Source organism: Chenopodium album, chromosome 14 (genome assembly GCF_948465745.1).
Source record: "Chenopodium album chromosome 14, dcCheAlbu1.1, whole genome shotgun sequence".
Lineage (NCBI taxonomy): Eukaryota > Viridiplantae > Streptophyta > Magnoliopsida > Caryophyllales > Amaranthaceae > Chenopodium > Chenopodium album.
The window spans coordinates 51,625,051-51,644,675 of NC_137847.1; the positions used below are offsets into that span (position 1 = coordinate 51,625,051).

Sequence of the window (19,625 nt, forward strand, 5' to 3'; positions counted from 1 at the left end):
CCAAAATGTTTACCATGATCCCTAATACCCTCAAGGAGTCCAATTGGCTGGCTGAAACCATCCAATTTGCCTTTAAACGACCAATTACCAATTTACAACTTGCATCGATTTCATTAACTCAAGCCTACCGCGAACATTTATGACAACATGTAATGATCATATATGGTTCCAAACGACATTATATGACCCCGGAATATATTCCCTAAAATATCAAGACTTTTAGACACCGGGCTTCGAAGACTTCAAAATTTCTCAAAAATTGTGGATACCAGCCTTTAATTTTCTAATTTTTTTTTACTATTTTTCGCCTGCAAATAAAAATTGTCAATTATTTACCATGATCCCTAATATCCTCCGGGAGTCCAATTGGGTATGTAGAATCATCCAATTTGCCTTTAAATGACCAATTTATCGATTTAGTACTCTTATCGATTTCATTAATTTAAGCTTACCACAAACATTTATGACAACATATAATGATCATATATGGTTCCAAACAGAATTATATGACCCTGAGATGTATCCCCTAAAATATCAAGGCTTTTCAACAATGGGCCCCGAAACCTCTAAAATTTCTCAAAATGCATGGATATTAGCCTTCAATTTTGGAATTTTTTGAATTTTTTTCGCCTGAAAATAAAAATTGCTAAAATATTTACCATGGTCCCTAATACCCTTCGGTAGTCCAATTGGATAGGTAGAACTAGGGCTGTACACCGGTCCAAAACCGGACCTGACCCGGACCTGAATGGATCGGGACCTGAATCCTTGATTTTTAAGGACCGGAGACCGGACCTGAATCAACAGGTCCGGTTCCGGTTCAGACCTGAAAAATCAGGTCCGGTCCGGGTTTGGACCTGAATAGACCTGATTATTATTTTTTTTTGATTTTTTTAAAATAAGATGAAAGTGTTGACCTGTTTAGACCTGTTTGGACCTGTTATGGACCTGTTTTGGACCTATTTAGACATGATTGGACCTGTTTAGACCTGTTTGGACCTGTAATGGACCTGTTTGGACCTGTTTATGGACCTATTTAGACTTATTAAATAAAAAAAAATAGTTTTACCGGTTTCAGGTCCGGACTTGAAATTTCTGGGTTTTACCCAGACCGGACCTGAAACCCGAAATCCTAGAATTTCAAGGACCGGGACCGGACCTGAATCTGCAGGTCCGGATCAGGTCCGGTCCCAACAGGTCCGGTTCAGGTCCGTTTTCAGGTCCGGGCTAGTTTATGTACACCCCTAGGTAGAACCATATAATTTGCCTTTTAACGGCCAATTTACCGATTTACAACTTGCACCGATTTCATTAACTTAAGCCTACCATGAACATTTATGACAACAAATAACTATCATATATGGTGCAAACGAAATTATATGACCCAAAGATGTATTCCCTAAATCTCAAATCTATTCGACACCGGGTCACGAAACCTCCAAAATTTCTTAAAAACGTGGATAATAGCCTTCAATTTTGGATTTTTTTAACTTTTTTTTGTCTGGAAATAAAAATTGCCAAATGTTTATCATGGTCCTTAATACCCTCCGGGAGTCCACTTGGTTGGGTGGAAACATCCGATTTGCCTTTAAACGACCAATTTACCAGTTTACAACTTGCACTGATTTCATTAACTCAAGTCTACCACGAACATTTATGACAACATATAATGGTCATTTATGGTTTCAAACAGCATAATATGACCTGAGATGTATCCCTTAAAATCTCATTTCTTTTCGACATCGGGCCCCGAAACATTCGAAATTTCTCAAAAAGCGTGGATATAAAAATTGCCAAAATGTTTAGCATAGTCTCTAATACTCTCCGGGAGTCCAATTGGGTGGGTGAAACCATCCAATTTGCCTTTAAACGACCAATTTACCAGTTTACAATTTGCACCGATTTCATTAACTCCAGCCTACCACGAACATTTATAACAAAAATAATGATCTCATATGGTTTCCAAACGACATTATATGACCCCGAGATGTATTCTCTAGAATTTCAAGACTTTTAGACACTGGACCCCGAAGACTCTAAAAATTGTCAAAATGGTGGACATTAACGTTCAATTTTTGAATTTTTTGACTTTTTTTCTCCCGAAAATAAAAATTGTCGAAATGTTTATCATGGTCTCTAATAACCTCCGGGAGTCCAATTGGATGGGTGGAACCATCCAATTTGTCTTTAAAGGACCAATTTGTCAGTTTACAACTTGCATCGATTTCATTAACTCAAGCCTACCACGAACATTTATGACAACATATAATGATTATATATGATTCCAAACGGCATTATATGACCCCGAGATGTATCCCTTAAATTTTCAAGGCTTTTCGACACTGGGCCTATAAATCTCTAAAAGCGTGGATCTTAGCCTTCAATTTTGGAATTTTGGACTTTTTTGCATAGAAATAAAAATTGTCGAAATGTTTTTTATGGTCCCTAATACCCTCCGGGAATCTAATTAGCTGGGTGGAACCATCGAATTTGCATTTAAACGGGCAATTTACCGATTTACAACTTGCACTGATTTCATTAATTCAAGCCTACCACGAACATTTATGCAATATATAATGATCATGTATGGTTCTAGATGGCATTATATGACCCCGAGATGTATCCTCTAAAATCTCATTGCTTTTCAACAGCAGGCCCCGAAACCTTCGAAATGTTTAAAAAAAACGTGGATAATGCATCCAATTTTGGAAAATTTTGAATTTTTTTTGTCCGAAAATAAAAATTGCGGAAATGTTAACCATAGTCCCTAATATCCTCCGGGAGTCAAATTGGGTGGGTGGAACCATCCAATTCGTCTTTAAACGACAAAGTTACTGGTACTTGCACCGATTTCATTAACTCAAGCCTACCACGAACATTTGTGACAACATATAATGATCATATATGTTTCCAAACGACATTATATGACCCTTAGATTTATCTCCTAAAATCTCAAGGCTTTTTGACACCGGGCCCTAAAACCTACAACATCTCTAAAAAACGTGGATATTAGCGTTCAATTTTGGAATTTTTAGACTTATTTTCGCCCAGAAATATAATTCCAATATGTTTACTATGGTCCCTAATGTTCTCCGGGTGTCCAATTGGGTGGGTTGAACTATCCAATTTGCCTTTAAACGACTAATTTATCGGTTTACAACCTGCACTTATTTCATTAATTCAAGCCTACCATGAACATATATGACAACATATAATGAATAAAAAATATTCCAAACGGCATTATACGGCCCCGAGATGTATCCCCTAAAATATTAATACTTTTTGACACTTGTAGGGAATAATTTCAAGCCTTTAAAATCCCACTAGCTTGAACCCCACTGTGATCATACACTAAAGTACGGTGGCGTCCAAAAGGGAAGAAGATAGAGCAAAAGAGTCGCCAACAAGTTTTTAAGGAACTTGTAAACCGTTCATAGGATGAAGGTTACACCCCTTAACGATCCAAGAGATCGTCAACTCCATAAGGTCATGAACCAAATAAGGGTTCGGGGATGATGGTACAAATCCAACCTAAAAGAGATTGAACCTGCCCTAATAATAGGCCTCTACTTTATTCTGCTCGTATTCATGTGCGCTTTCCAATTAACATACAATCAATAGGATTAACCCTAAACCTGTTTAATCTATGTTGGTTGAACATTAATGCACAAATAAACTATTATTGGCGATCACTTGAATTTATAATCACAATTAACCCTAACAAGATTATTAATTATCTTATTAAGCGTGGTTACAAGTACAAATTCCCTTTAAGCATGCAATAAAAGGTGATCAAGCAATAAAGAATATAAAATAATGTATCAAGCAACATAGTAATGAATATCATCAATAATAATAATATCAATCATAATGATAATCATAAATTATAATTATAATCATGCTAAAGCATAGCAAGATCCTAGGCATGATACTAACAAGATTAATAACAAACCCTAGCATGTCACTAAGCAATAAAAATCAAATCTTTAGCCCTAACATGATACTAACAATCATAAATATTAGGAAGAGAATAAAAGGCATCATACTTAATATTAAAGTTACCCTAAACATGATACTAGGAATATCATAACGCCCTAACATAACATTAGGAATCATAATAACAACCTAAGCATGATTTCTACATCATAAATCAATAAAACCAATTAAAGTACTTACGTGGATGCCTCGTACCTCTTTCTAATAACAAAATACACACGTTAGTAACTTCAAGGAAAATAATAAACAAAACAATTAAATTAAATAATTAAAAGAGAGATTTGGGACCAAACCCTCAGAAATTAAAACCTTTCACGTCTAGGGCGAAGGCAACTTCGAATATGGCTAGGTGTATCAAGATCTTGTGAATGCGAAATTTTGTATTCGAAAGAGAATTTAAGAAAAGGGAGAATGAAAGAGATGGATGATTAAGATGAATGATTAATGCTTGTTCATGAAAATTGATGATTGTTGATGAATGAAAACGGAGTTTTTGATACGATATTTATAGAGAAAATCATCCAAAAAAGATAATTTATCAAAACAGAGTCTGAAGACCACAAAAACACCTTGGCGCCAGCCCTGGCTCATTGGCGCCAGGACCAGTGGCTAGCGCCAGGCGCCAATGCTGGCGTCTGGCGCTAATCCTGATTCCAGGCGCCAAGGCCTGGGGTTGGACGCCAAACCGGATTTTAACACATTTTCGAGAATCTGATAATTTTACCGTACTGGAAGATAAAATAATATAATTTCAATCGAAAAATGCTATTTGATCTAATTAAAACTCTGAAGAGTCCTAATTGAATTAAGAATGATAAAACCTTCTAGAATGTTCTAGAAGACTAAAACCATTCCTAATTACATCAGGAATGATAAACTATATTAGGCCCTCCCCTAGATCATAGGGCCGTACTTACTCAAACCGGGCCCAGTTTAGTAAATTGGCCATAAATTCCTCAATATTCATCGGAATTGGGCTTATAATATGTCGTTGGAAAGGTCTTTGCAAGCCCCATCCAACTATACCACTATTGGACCCATATCATGGACCAACCAAACTGGATTGGCTGTTTTCTTAAAATAAAGTTTTCAAAAACAGAGAGAAGAGAAAATAAAACTTTCCGCAACACTAGACCTTTCCACACTTTCGTTTCATTCGATTATGATTCGACGTGAAAGGCACTCATCACTGGGTTTGGTTTTGGGGAGACACAAATGGGTGTCTACAACACTGGATCCTGAAACCTCCAAAATTTCGCAAAATGCGTGGATTTAATTTTGGAATTGTTGACTTTTTTTCGCCCTGAAATAAAAAGTGATGAAATGTTAAACATGGTCCCTTATACCTCCAGGAGTGCAATTGGATGGGCGGAACCATGCAATTTGCCTTTTAACGACCAATTTACTGGTTTACAATTTGCACCAATTTCATTAACTCAAGCCTTCCACAAACACTTATAACAACAAATAATGATCATATATGGTTCCAAATGACATTATATGAACTTGAGATATATTCTTTAAAATTTCAAGACTTTTCAACACTGGGCCCCAAAACATCCAAAATTTCTCAACAAGCGTGGATATTACACTTCAATTTTGAAATTTTTTAACTTTTTTTTGGCCCGAAAATAAAAATTGCCGAAATATTTACTATGGTCCTTAATATATTCTGGGAGTCCAATTGGGTTGGTGGAACCATCTATTTTGCCTTTAAACGAACAAATTACTGATTTACAACTTGCACCGATTTCATTAATTCAAGCCCACCATGCATGAACATTTATGACAATATATAATGATCATATATGGTTCAAAACGACATTATATGACCCCGAGATTTTTCCCCTAAAATCTCAAGCCTTTTCGACACCGGGCCTTGAAACCTCCAAAATTTCTCAAAAAACGAGGATATTAGCCTTAAATTTTGGAATTTTTTGACTTTTTTCGCTTGAAAATAAAAATTGCCAAAATGTTTACCATGGTCCTTAATATCCTTTGGGAGTCCAATTGGGTGGGTGGAACCATCCTATTCTCCTTTAAATGACCAATTTACCGATTTACAATTTGCACCGATTTCATTAACTCAAGCCTACCACGAACATTTATGACAAAATATAATGATCATATATGGTTCCAAACGACATTATATGACCCCAAGATGTATTCTCTAAAATCTCAAGGCTTTTCGACACCGGGCCCCGAAACCTCCAAAAATTCTCAAAAAGAATGGATATAAGCCTTTAATTTTGGAATTTTCACTACACCAAAAACTAGATTAGAGATCGCAAAATATAGAACGGTTATTAAAGGTAGGCGTTCTCCAGAAGAATATAGATCGTTTTAATATAAAAGGCGTTCTATATGTTAATACGTATAGAACGGTTAGCATAGTTAACCGTACTATATTTCAATTTACTCAAATAATTAAAAATAATAATTATTTATTATAGATGATATAGAACGGTCATCTTGACAACCGTTTTGTATTATATTAATTAATTATTATTTTTAATTAGGAGGAAATTATATACGTACATACACAATAATAATTTATTCATGTTTACCAAAAAAAAAAAAAAAAAATTACCGAAATTTCCGTAAATTTTTTTTTACCCAAACTACTAAAAGGGAAAATTGAAGCAATTAACACTTTCACTTTCATCAAAAAGTGAAACCTCTTTCTCATTCATCTGTAAAAAAAAAGTGAAACCTTCATTAAACCTTCATCAAACCTCCATAGCAAATCTTTCATCAGCCGCTTACTGCACCGCAGCTCCACCGCCGTTCCACGTCTGCAGTACCGCACATGTCTGCTGAGCCACCAGTAAATTAAGGTAGGCTCGATTTTTTTTTTTTTTTTTTTTGGTTCGAATTTTTATTGTGGTAGAGTAATTGGATTCTGATAATTGTCAATCTAATTGCATGAATCATTCGAGTTATGGAGGAAATAGAAGTAAATTCGTAGAATTCGAATTTTAGGTGATTGAAAAAACCTTCAAAGTTCTTGTTTTTGGGATAAATTCATCGATTGTTTGTATGTAAATATTTAAGTCGAATTATTGCGGTAAGTTCAATCAAATTACCCTTAATTTTGTCGAATTTACTCAACGAATTCCTGGGGTTTTGATTCGATTTTTTGCTCGAAATTTCTCGAATTAATGCTCGAATTTGCTAATTTTTTGCTCGAATTTGCTTGAATTTGCCCATAATCGAATTTGCTCGAATTAATGCTCGAATTCCTGGGGTTTCTTAGGGTTTTATTTTGTTGTTTTGCTCGAAATTGGGGGTTTTATTAATGCTTGAATTGGGGGTTTTATTAATGCTCGAATTCCTGCGGTTTGGTTGTTGAAGTTGTGGAAATTTTTTTGGTAGAAATTTCTGGGGGTATTTGGGTAGAATTTTTGGGGTTTTTGGGTCAATTTTCTGGGGTTTTTGGGTCGATTTTCTGGGGTTTTGGGTCGGTTTTTGGGTCGATTATTAGGTCGAATTTCCTTGAATTTCTAGGTGATTTTTGCTCAAATTTCCTTGAATTTCTGGGTGATTTTTGCCTTGGGGATTGCCTTGCACCTGGGTTTTTTCAGCCTGTGTTTAGAAACTGACTGCTTGAAGCTGTGCAATGCCTTGAAGAAAAGAGATGTGCATCCTACTTACTACTTAGTTTGGTTTGGTAGTGAATAATATCCTGAATTTAGCTGCTAGGTGTCGTGTTTGTTCCTTTTCATTTGTGAAACGTGATGGCAATCGGGTTGCTCTTGAGTTGGCAAAAATGAGTTATAAGGCCTTTTGAATAGATTAATGACTTGCATTGTGCAAATGTGCTTAATCCATTGTTTTTAAAACAACTGTCTAAGGCCTGTGTACAGAACAGAAGGAAGCACTAATGTTGAAATGGGTGATCTTTTATAGGTAGTTTAAGGGGTCTAATGTTGAAATGAGTAAAATATAGATGATTCGTATGCAGCTAGGTTGGAGATTAGACAATTGCAAGCAATAGAAATGATTTGCAACTTTCAAACATAATGTATTCAAAAGGTTCTTGAGGTGATGTAGGTTAAGGCAGTCATCTGTGTTGTTTTCCTTTTTTTTTTTTTTTTCTTTTCTTCTTTTTTTTTCTAAAGCTTGGTGTGTTGTGCAGCAAGATAGCAATTATCAATTATCATTGCTGACTGTGGTTCTTTTCTTGACTATGTCTGGTGTGGAAAATAGTTAGCATGAATCTGATGTCTGTACTGTTTTAATTTACTAGTATTTATGGCATATGAAGATAGAGATTCAAGTTTTTTTGTAAGCTTATTCCTTGTCTCAATGATGTTCTTGTAGTTTAATTGACTGATATCGGCTCATATTTATTTTTACAGTAGACAAATCTCAAACAGTTAAACAAAAGAACAATATAAATGGCAGAAGGGGCGATAGAAGAAGTTCTAAAGTTCCACTGAAGGCAAAATTTGATCCATGAAAGTTGGCTTGACAAACTTCAGTCCCACAAGTGGAGGAAGCAATGTTTTTGGTATGAAACTGGTATCTCTATTGTGTGATTGCTAAAAAATTTCTGAGGCATGCACTGACAGAAACTATTATGCACATGGCTGTTATGTGTATTATGAGCAGCCTTTTTGGATAGTATTTATTCTTATGAACTTAGATAAAAAAAAAAGGATATGCTTATTTATATTTAATTAGATGAATTTATTGTATATTATTAACTAATATGTATGTATTTTAGATTGTTTTGTATGTAGTATTTTAAGCAAGTTCCCTACATATTCTCAACAAATGATCGACGAGCTTAGGAAAAGATGGATTTCATATGTTACCGGATACCATCAACCAAATGACGACAACGACGACGATTTATGTGAATTGTAGATCAATATGGTATTGGTATATCTAAGCATAATTTTTTTTTTCAATCAACATTAACTAGAAAGGTGTTTTGATATTTAACTCACGTATTTTTTTGTATAGTACAAATTTTGTATGAATGATTCAATTTAATTGTGGTTCGATGTTTTAAATTATATATATGAAGTATATTTTGATTGCTTTTGTCATATCTGGAAATATTTTTGTTGATTTTATTATACAAAAATTTATATTGCACGTATACAGGATCATGGATTTATTTTACATGGGAAATGTGGAATTTTTCTTACAGGATAAATGTACAAGATACAAAACAGGAATACAACAAATACAGGTCTAAATGAAATACAAAAATAATACAGATTATCAAAATACGGGAATAATACAATATAAAATACGTACAAAAGTAATTCGAATTATTATGGCTGGATTAAAAAAAAAAACATTAAAGAACTGTTATCTAACTTAATCGTTCTCTATTGTAATGCAATATAAAACGGTTAAGTGTCCTAAACCGTTCTTTATTCCTTCCTAAGTGTACAAATTTAAGAAGGGAAAAGAGAACGGTTGTGACTAACAACCGTTCTCTATTTGTTATTATATAAAACGCCTAAACGACCCGTTCTCTATACTTTATACATCGCTTAGCAGAAGATCGCCCCTAAGGCTATCTATAAAGCCTATTTTAACAGTTCTCTAAGGCCTTTTTTGTAGTAGTGTTTTTGAATTTTTTTCGGCCAAATATAAAAATTGCCGAAATGTTTACCATGGTCCCTAATTCACTCCGAGAGTCTAATTGGGTGGGTGGAACCATCCAATTTGCCTTTCAACGACCAATTTACCGGTTTACAACTTGCATTGATTTCATTAACTCAAGCCTACCACGAACATCTATGACAACATATAATGATCATATATGGTTCCAATAGACATTTTTTGACCCCCATATTTATTCCCAAAAATCTTAAGACTTTGCGACACCGGACTCCAAAACCTCTAAAATTTCTTGAAAAGCGTGGACATTATCCTTCAATTTTGGAAATTTTTGACTTTTTTTCGCCCAGAATAAAAATTGTCAAAATGTTTATCTGGTCCCTAATACCCTACGGGAGTCCAATTGGGTGGGTGAAACCATCTAATTTGTCTTTAAACGGCCAATTTACCGATTTACATCTTGCACCGATTTACCAATTTACAACGCCCTATTAATTAACTTGCACCGAACTCGACTTGAACCAAAATTGAACCAAACACGTTTAAACCCGTCAAAACCCGAATTTAACCTGACTTGTTACTAACCTGAACTGAATTCAGCCCGACCCGTTCCTAACCCGACCCGAATTTAACCCAACCTGTTACAAACCTGACTCGAAATCAACCCTACTTGTTATTGACCTGACCCAAATCAAACCCGACTTGTTATATTATTGAGTCGACCCAAATTTTATCAGACCTATCACTTACCCGACCCAAAAATTCAACTTGATCTGTTACTAACTCGACTCGAAATTAACACGACTTGTTATTAACCCAGCCTAAATTCAACCCAAATTATTCTTGACCTGATTTCAAATCACCTTAAATGCAATTTAGACCACCTTATTATTGTTGATCAAAGCATTTTGTCTAGGGAGATCAAGTCGATCCAAGCCAACAAAAGAAAGGACCATCATCCTCAAATTTAAGAGTTAAATATAGTATATATTTGTTGTATGGTCAAAGGAGATAATTATTTTCCTAAATTATAGACTATAATTCCCTAGTATATTGCCATATATATATATATATATATATATATATATATATATATATATATATATATATATATATATATATATATATATATATTATAATCAAAGGAAATAATTAGCTTGACAAAAATTATAATTATCTATTTATAGTTTGTTGAACCCGAATATGACCTGACTTGGAAATGACCCGACCAATAATGGTGAAAATGATGAATGATTGTGGGTGTTCTGTTAATGATGAAAATGATGATGACGTGATGATGATGACTGTTGGGTTGGCGGCGGCGCCGGGGTCGTGGGTAGGCAGGGGCTAGCTGGGTTGGGGGAGGGGAAAAGAAGTGAGTGGTTTTCTTCTTCTTCTTTTTTTTTAACATAGGGGTATTTTAGACATTTCTTATTTTCCTCCCTTTTAAAACATTAACCATGGTTAATATTTCTTAAATGCTTGACTAATGTTACCATTGAATTAGTTTTACAAATTAATGGTTCATTACCAAAGATAATTTAATATTTTAGTGTTTACCATTGAGAAAAAAAATAAAACTGATGAGTATCATTGAGAATTTCCCTTATTTTTTTATTTTTTAATTCTTCCGTTTTATTTTTCTTTAATAATCAATGATCATGTAGTTTGTAAGTGAGGCAATTAAGAGATAAAGAGAGATATAAAGCACATAATGTAAAGAGAGAGAAATCCATTAACCAAATAATTGATATAATATTGCAATAGTTAAAATGCTAAACGTAACACTTTTTTTTTATCAATTAAAAGAGAATACGTGAAGTACTATGTTATTATATTCTACAAAATATATGAAAGTGAGGTATCGCTCAAGTGGTTAGAGCTCCCCTCTCGATTTCTGATGATCCTGGGATCGATCTCATCACCCTTGCCCTTGTTCTTTTTACTCTAATTTGCAAATTGCAGCCATTTAAAGTTCGTGTTTTGTAAATTGCAGCTCAAATCAATTTTTTCATCGATTTACATGTTGAAAAATCTTCAGTTAAGGTTTTAGGGGTCATTTTAGTTCATAGGGGACTGAATTGAGCTCTAAATTAGCAAAAAAAAAAAAAAAAAAAAATGTAAGTGTCTTATTTTTACAGTTTCCCACAAATTGATACATTTTTGTTACGCAAAACGAGGCACTTGCGTTATTTTTTTGCTAATTCTGAGCTCAATTGGGATCCCTAAGGGCTAAAATAGCCCGTAAAACCTTAATCGATGATTTTTCGACATGTATACTGATAAAAAAGTTAAATCATGCTGGAATTTACAATTTATACGAACTTTTTGGCTGCAATTTGCAATTTTTTAAAATGGCTGCAATTTACAATTTTTTAAAATGGCTGCAATCGGGAGGGAAGCTCTAACCACTTGAGCTATCCATATTGTTGACAACATAGTCAAAACCCATAACGTATTCTGCCTTCTCCTCTTGGACTATTATATCCAACCCAAAATAAACGGTGCCACGACTCTTGATTTTTCTTTGGAAAAATAAAAGGAATGGATGTCATTTAGCCCATGGTCTCATTCACTAAAAGTCTAAAATTGGTCCCAGTCGCATTATAGAAATTTTTACATGCATCCGGATGCAAGACGCACATAAGGATATTTCCTGCTCATTGACTGTATAAATTTAATACTCTGTATTAACTGTATAGTATTTTATCTAGTTTCATTTAATTTTTTTTTTTTAAACTTACGATTACTAAAGGATGTCTCTAACATTAACCAAACCCGTGTTATAAATTGAACCCCTTTAATATTAGCCAAAAAAATCACAAACATTTATCAGCCAAATTTATCAGAGAGATACGTCGATGAGTTTTCCAAATCTCTGGTTGAGACTAGCTCTAATAGTCTTGTCACACGGTGCTTTTACAATTGCACAAGAGTATAACTGCTACCAATGTGAAGGCAATGGGACAAAAGCGTTTAACAGAAACCTCAATAAACTTTTCTCCATTTTCACCTCCAATACTGAGATCGGCAATGGATTTTTCAACTTGTCTGTAGGGCAAGAACCCGACAAAGTTTATAGCATTGCGGTATGCAGGGAAGACCTCTTACAGGCTGACTGCCACAGTTGCCTGACTAATGCAGTGAACAAGTTCCGGGTGGTATGTCTTACAGGTAATAATGAGTCAATTGGGTTTTACGATACTAAATGTATGTTGCGATACTCATACAGGCCTATAAGAGCTCATGGCCGAATCATGAGCCTTATGTAGAAAAATTCAGGCAAAAAACGGCGACATTGTTAAGCAAGCTAGTAAAAAAGGCAGCAGCAGGTGATTCGAGATATAAATATGGAGCCCAAGCTGTTGATGTTACTACCTCCCTTAAAGTATATGCATTAACCCTTTGCACCCCAGATTTATCTGCTTCAGATTGCTTCGCTTGTTTGCAAAGTGCTATAAGTAGCTTACAGTTCTATAATGATTTTCTAAAAGGAGCTGTAATCTTTCTACCTAGCTGCGCAGTTCGGTTTGAGAATTATCTATTTTTCAATATGGTTAGCGGGATTTCCATGCCACCAGTTCCATCACCATTCAATACTTCTTTAGTCCGCCACAGCAGAAGGAAATCAGGTAAATAGAACTTAACTCTTCTTGATTATGCAAATAAAACACAATATTATATCGTCACTTTTCATTTTCAAGTTTATCAATATGATAAACAAAATTTGTTTATCAAATGACAAAATTATAAATAAAACAACATAAATACAAATTGATAAAAAGTTGTTGATTTATTTACCACTTTACCATTTGATATATTTAACATAAACAGCGGGATAAATACAAAAGTTTATTTATCAATTATTCACATGCGGGACCCATACTTTTCATCACATGCGGGATAAATACAAATTGATAAAAAGCTGTTATATTTAATATAAACATGAATTTGTGTGGCAACTCTAGCGGGTTTTCAAGTATTTGCACTTTTATAAATTATTACAAAGTTTATTTATCAATTATTCACATGCAGGATGGTACATTTATATCATTGTTGGCATCGTATTTGCACTATTGATAACCGTCTGCTTATTTTCCTATTTCTCAAGAAGAAAAAGAGAGAATAAAGAAGTCGAAATAGAGAGTAAGTTCAATGGTACAACTACTAGTTCTGTATACCTTGTTCTTAAATCTTATTATGCAATGTTTTGGGTTGTACCTTGTACATACGAAATTCATTTATTTACATTTACTTGAACAAATCACTAATTGAATTCCAATTGCTTCATTAAGATAATGATCAGATAAGATGTGTCGATTTCATGCAATTTGATTTCAGTGTAATACAAGCTGCAACATGTAACTTTTCTGATACTAAAATCCTAGGCATGGGAAGTTCTACTAAAGTATATAAGGTATCAAAACTCACCCTTATTTGAATTCTAAGTGAAATGCGGCCATTGAACCGGCCTTAGTTTTAATTCATTTCATTAGCTTGGTGGTTTGGTGCAGTGCTTTAATTATTTACGTGCTGACAACATAGGGTGTGCTTCCTGGTGGGCAAGAAATAGCAGTTAAGAGGCTAATAAAAATTGTCAGAGATGTTGAGTTGAAATTTAACAATGAAGTTCTTTTATTGACCAACCTACAACACAGAAACCTGGTAAAGCTCCTAGGTATTTGTGTTCACCATGATTCAAGGCTTCTTATATACGAGTTCTTGCCCAACGAAAGTCTCGATTGGTTTCTACATGGTGAGAGCTATACATATTTGTATGAAGATCACCTTGCATAATTGGATTCTAAATCATACTTGTACCAATTAGCTAACCAATTTGCAAATCCTGCACGGCGTGCAAATTTAAATTGGGAAATACGATACAATATCATACAGGCAATCGCTAGAGGTATCAGTTACCTACACGAAGATTCCCAACTAAGGGTGATTCATCGAGATCTTAAACCCAACAACATACTTTTAGATGCTGACATGAAGCCCAAAATATCGAACTTCAGCAAAGCAACCCACGTTCATGAAGACCAAACTAGGGGAGCTACTAGCACAATTAAGGGAACCTAGTAAGTGTTACCTTTGAGGAATTTTCCAGAAATCTAACAAATATATGTACAATGTTTGAATTGCATAAATAAACTTTTTTATAACTGTAAATGTTACAAATTCAGCGGATATATGCCTCCAGAATTCGTGCAACAAGGGATTTTCTCTGTTAAGTCTGATGTCTTCAGCTTTGGAGTCATACTCCTGGAAATCATATGCGGTAAAATGATTAATGACTTTTCGAAGGGTGAAAATGATGAGGATCTTCTTAGCTATGTAAGTATGAAAATATTGGTACAATACATGCATACAAGTTATCACTTTTACATATTGCTTGACGGATTTATAAGGATACATAACACAAAAATATTTAGGCCTAATTATATTAGTAGCTGAGGCTGCTTAAGCAAGATCATTGTTTACACAACGATTATATAACAAACAATTAAAGTAACTATTAATTGAGTTCTTTCCCTATTGTAGGTGTGGAGGAAGCGGTATAATGGTATAGCTTTAGACGTGGTAGATACAACATTGCAGAAAATAGAGGATCACAAAGCTCAAGTACTGAGAATTATTAAGATTGCATTGTTGTGTGTTCAAGAGAATCCAACGCAAAGGCCAACTATGGCTATTGTTCGATACATGCTAAATGATTCTACTGGTATAAAAGAGCCTTCAAAACCAGCTCATGTTATCTTTGGATATTAAGGAAGGTTCCTCTGCTTTTTGTCCTGCTCCTTGCCAGCTAATTCTCTGTGAGCTGTAACCGTACTCTATAGGGGTGGAATGTTTGATTACCGTTATAAGAATTACAACATTTCTTTCTGTGCAATGATAGGACTAGCTGTCATTTATTTTTGTCTTGTAGTAACTATATATTTCTTGGTTTGTCTCTTGTAATCCCAAGTGGAACAGATATTTTTCTAGACCTAATATCAAACCATCTTCTTCCCTTACTTTCTCTTCTCTTCTCTAATATGCTAAAACCCCTTGCATCAAGCTTATTTACTCTTCATGGTATCAGAGCCACTGATGCAAAATTGGGTATTCTAAACTTTCGATCCTTGTTATTCATCCTTGCCATATTTCCAAAATTGAAGCTTTCTTCTGCCTTTTGTTCTTTAAAAATCGAAGCTTTATATCATGGCAACTGATGCTAACAGTGTGCTATATTTGCACCATACTGATGGCTCTTACTCCATCTCAGTTGATAAACCGACTGGTGCTGCGGACTATAGATCCTGGATAAGGTCTATATAAATTGCCCTCACCTCAAAGAAGAAGATAGGCTTTGTTCTGAGAAATGTTCTCAGATCTGCATATGTTGTAAGATGCTGTTAAAGCAAACCAGTGGGACACCTACAACTCAATGTTAATCTCTTGGATCCATGTATGTCTCTCTAATACTATTTAAAAATCTATGCTATATGTTAAATCTTCTAGAAAAACATGGGTTCAGCTAGAAAAACGTTTTTCAATGGCAAATGGGTCTAGGAAATATAAGTTGAACAAAGATTTGTATCAGCTTAAACAAAATGGTAATTCTATTAATGTGTACTTTACTGCTATGTCTAGTTTGTGGGAAGAACTGGGTTCAATGAATGCTCTTCCTGTGATTTCTGAACCAACTATAAATGTTAGAAACCTGTTGAATGTTGTGGCTAGAAATCAGAAGAAAGTAGGTTATTTCAATTTTTTGAATGGTCTTAATGATCAGTATGGTGCTATGAGAAGCTAAATGCTTATGTTCACACCCTTACCCACAGTAGAGTCTGCATGCTCCATGCTGCAGTAGGAAGAGAGTCAGAGAGAAGTGTTACTTCCTTGAGCTGACCCTGGTATTTTTGCCATGTATAGCAGACAGAACATTGAGAAAACCAGTGTCACATGTTCTCATTGAGGTGGAAAAGGTCACACTCAAAATCAGTGCTGGTATTTACATGGATTTCCCAAAAAAACCATTTAAACCCAAACTTAAACTTATCAATAATGTGAGCAAGGGAAGAACAGGTTCATCTGATCAAGGCTGGAATGCCAAGAATGCTCTTAAACTAGCAGCAACATCACGAACTTCTCATCCTGGATCTGGGAATGTAACCTTTACTCAACAACAATTTGAACAATTTCTGAAACACTTTCCTTCTTCTAGTGCTGTGAAAGGAAGTGAAACTGATGAAGAGCTAGATAACAGTTTCTCAGGCATGGTGTCCTGTCATCATGTAGCCGCTCAACCACATGGATGGATAATTAACTCAGGTGCTTCAGACCATATGAGCTGTGATCTAAGCAAATTCATAGATTCCAAAGAAGTAGCTAATCTTCCTAGAATCACTCTACCCACAGGTGCTTCAGCTTCTATCTCACATATTAGCAATGTGAGTTTGTGTAACTCTTTGAGTTTGCATAATGTGTTGTGTGTGCCTGAATTTAGGTATAATCTTCTTTCAATACCTAAATTGACCAAATATTCACAATATGAAGTGAACTTTTATGGAACTAATTGTGTAATTAGAGATGTTGTCTCAAAGAAGATTAAAGGTGTAGGAAAAGCTAGTAATGGTCTTTACTATCTAGTTAATGAATCTTTGAATGGAGATATGATTTCACAGCAATCAGTTAGTTCAACTTGTGTGGCGGCCAAATAGGAAACATCAGTTCCTTTTGCAATATGGCTTCATAGATTGGGACATGCGTGCTTCCTTGGAAAAATTGCAACACATATCTTGTGTCAAAAAGACTATTAAAAAAAATAGTCAAATCTGTGTCACTTGTCCAATGGCAAAATTTACAAAGCTTCCATATCAGCTGAGTGAATCTCATGCTTCTGAGCCCTTTGATCAAGCTAATTCATATGGACATATGGGGTCCATACACAGTGTCTACTAGAGAAAAATACAAGTACTTCCTCATATAGTTGATGATTATTCTAGAAACACTTGGGTGTACTTGTTGCAGCATAAATATGATGCCCTGAGTCAATTGAAAATTTTCTCTAGCTATGCTCAAACTCATTTCAACTCAAAAATCAAGTTTTTGAGATCTGATAATGCTTTGGAGTTTGATGATAAACCTTTCCAGGAGTTCTTTGCTGAATTGTGTATAATACACCAAACTTCCTGTGTTTACAGACCTCAACAAAATGTCAGGGCTGAGATAAAACACAGGCCTGTGTTGGAAATTTCCAAGGCTCTCAGATTTCAGGCAAGACTTGTATTGACTTATTGGGGTGAATGTGTCGTGACTGATGTGCACATCATCAATAGACCGCCTTCTTCTATACTTAAACGCAAGACACATATGAAATATTGTTCAAAAAACCACCCAACTACGATCACATGAAAGTTTTTGGTTGTTTGGCATTTGCTGCAAACCCTTCTCTTGTCAAGGACAAGTTTGAACCAAGAGGGGTACCCTGTGTTTTCATGGGATACCTTGCAACTCAGAAAGGTTACAGGTTACTTCACTTGAAAAAAAAAAACGATTTTTGTGTCAAGAGATATGTCTTTTCATGAAACCATATTCCCATTTCAACTTTAGTCACTTGACAAGTACATAACTCCCCATCCAGATATTCTGATCCCAAGCCAAACAACACCCTCTCCTACCTCAAACTCTTGTGATGATTATGAAAATCCTCCAACTGACACCAACACCAATGAACCAAATTCATCTTTCTCACCTACACAACCGGAACAAACTCACACTCAGACTGAAACTGAAAGTCAGCAAGACCAAGAAACACAAATACAAGCTGAAACTGATCTTGAAACCAACCTTAGACACAATACCAGAATCTCCAAACCCCCTGCCCGGTGGAAGGATTATGTTCCACCTAAACCAAGAAAGATCAACAAATAGCCAATTTATCCACTCAGGGTATAAAGGGTGAATTTCACTGTTTTTTGTCTACTTTTATAGCACACAGTGATCTTGAGCATTTTAAACATGCAGTAACATAAGAACACTAGGTGAATGCAATGAATTTAGAACTTGAGCAGTGTGAAAGAAATGGTACATGGCTTGTAAACACTCTCCCACTAGGAAAAAGAGTGATTGGTAGTAAATGGATCTGGATTTACAAAACCAAATATAAATCCAATGGAGAAATTGAGAGGCACAAAGCAAGGATAGTGGTCCTTGGGTGTAAGCAGCAGTATGGTGTAGACTATGGAGAAAATTTTGCTCCAGTTGCCAAAATGACAACTATGAGAACTCTCTTAGATATAGCCTCAATGAAGAACTGGACAACTGTTCAAGTAAAAGTCACCAATGCCTTTCTCCATGGTGACTTAAATCAGGATGTACACATGTACTTTCCACAAGGTTATAATGGATATGGGAGTAGAGTTACTGTGAATGCTGATGGCTTAAGGTCAAAGAGAAATAACCTGGTTTGTAAACTGATAAAATCACGGTATGGCCTTAAACAAGCACCCAGGAAATGGTTTTCCAAACCTTCATCAACTTTGATCTCTTTTGGTTACAAACAGTCAAGGGAAGTTTATAGTCTGTTTTTTAAAGACAATAACAGTTCACTCACAGCAGTCCTAGTCTATGTAGATGATCTTATGATCACTGGAAATGACATCCAAGAAATTTACACACTGAAATCTCTACTATTCAATTCTCTCATTTTCTCATGAAGGATTTGGGAAAACTGAGATACTTTGTAAGCCTTGAAATTGATCAGTCTGATCAAGGCATATTCATCTCTCAAAGAAAGTATGTTCTGGACTTGCTGAAAGATCAAGGCGTGCCTGATGTCAAACCATTGAAACTGCCTATGGACTCTCACTTGAAACTAAGGGATGATACATGCACTCCTCTTCTCAATTATGTGTCCTACAAGAACTTACTTGGAAAGCTCATTTATCAGACAATTACAAGACCAGATATTACTTTCTCAGTCCAAATCCCGAGTAAATTTATGCACTCTCCCACAGCAACTCATATGCAGGTTGCCAAAAGATTGCTAAGGTACT

The 19,625-nt window shown here is 35.1% G+C and overlaps 3 protein-coding genes and 1 long non-coding RNA gene across 4 annotated transcripts; all 4 read left to right on the forward strand.

The window, feature by feature from the left end:
• The first annotated feature begins 6,640 nt into the window (after positions 1–6,640).
• On the forward strand, positions 6,641–9,053 carry LOC145577493 (uncharacterized). Its single transcript, XR_014098813.1, has 3 exons — positions 6,641–6,833; positions 8,358–8,509; positions 8,742–9,053. It is a non-coding gene; the product is annotated as an uncharacterized LOC145577493 (long non-coding RNA).
• A 3,387-nt stretch (positions 9,054–12,440) lies between these two features.
• Positions 12,441–12,851, forward strand: LOC145578306 (cysteine-rich repeat secretory protein 38-like). Its single transcript, XM_081635648.1, has one exon. The coding sequence runs from the start codon at positions 12,441–12,443 to the stop codon at positions 12,849–12,851; it is 411 nt and encodes a 136-aa protein (XP_081491774.1).
• Positions 12,852–14,150: 1,299 nt separating this feature from the next.
• LOC145577492 (cysteine-rich receptor-like protein kinase 44) lies at positions 14,151–15,509 on the forward strand. Its single transcript, XM_081634974.1, has 3 exons — positions 14,151–14,660; positions 14,766–14,916; positions 15,124–15,509. The coding sequence occupies exons 1-3, from the start codon at positions 14,572–14,574 to the stop codon at positions 15,349–15,351; spliced, it is 468 nt and encodes a 155-aa protein (XP_081491100.1). The 5' UTR covers positions 14,151–14,571; the 3' UTR covers positions 15,352–15,509.
• Positions 15,510–15,786: 277 nt separating this feature from the next.
• On the forward strand, positions 15,787–18,501 carry LOC145578307 (uncharacterized). The gene is made up of 5 exons (XM_081635649.1): positions 15,787–15,893; positions 16,087–16,364; positions 16,504–17,258; positions 17,599–17,844; positions 18,181–18,501. The coding sequence occupies exons 1-5, from the start codon at positions 15,787–15,789 to the stop codon at positions 18,499–18,501; spliced, it is 1,707 nt and encodes a 568-aa protein (XP_081491775.1).
• Positions 18,502–19,625: the final 1,124 nt, after the last annotated feature.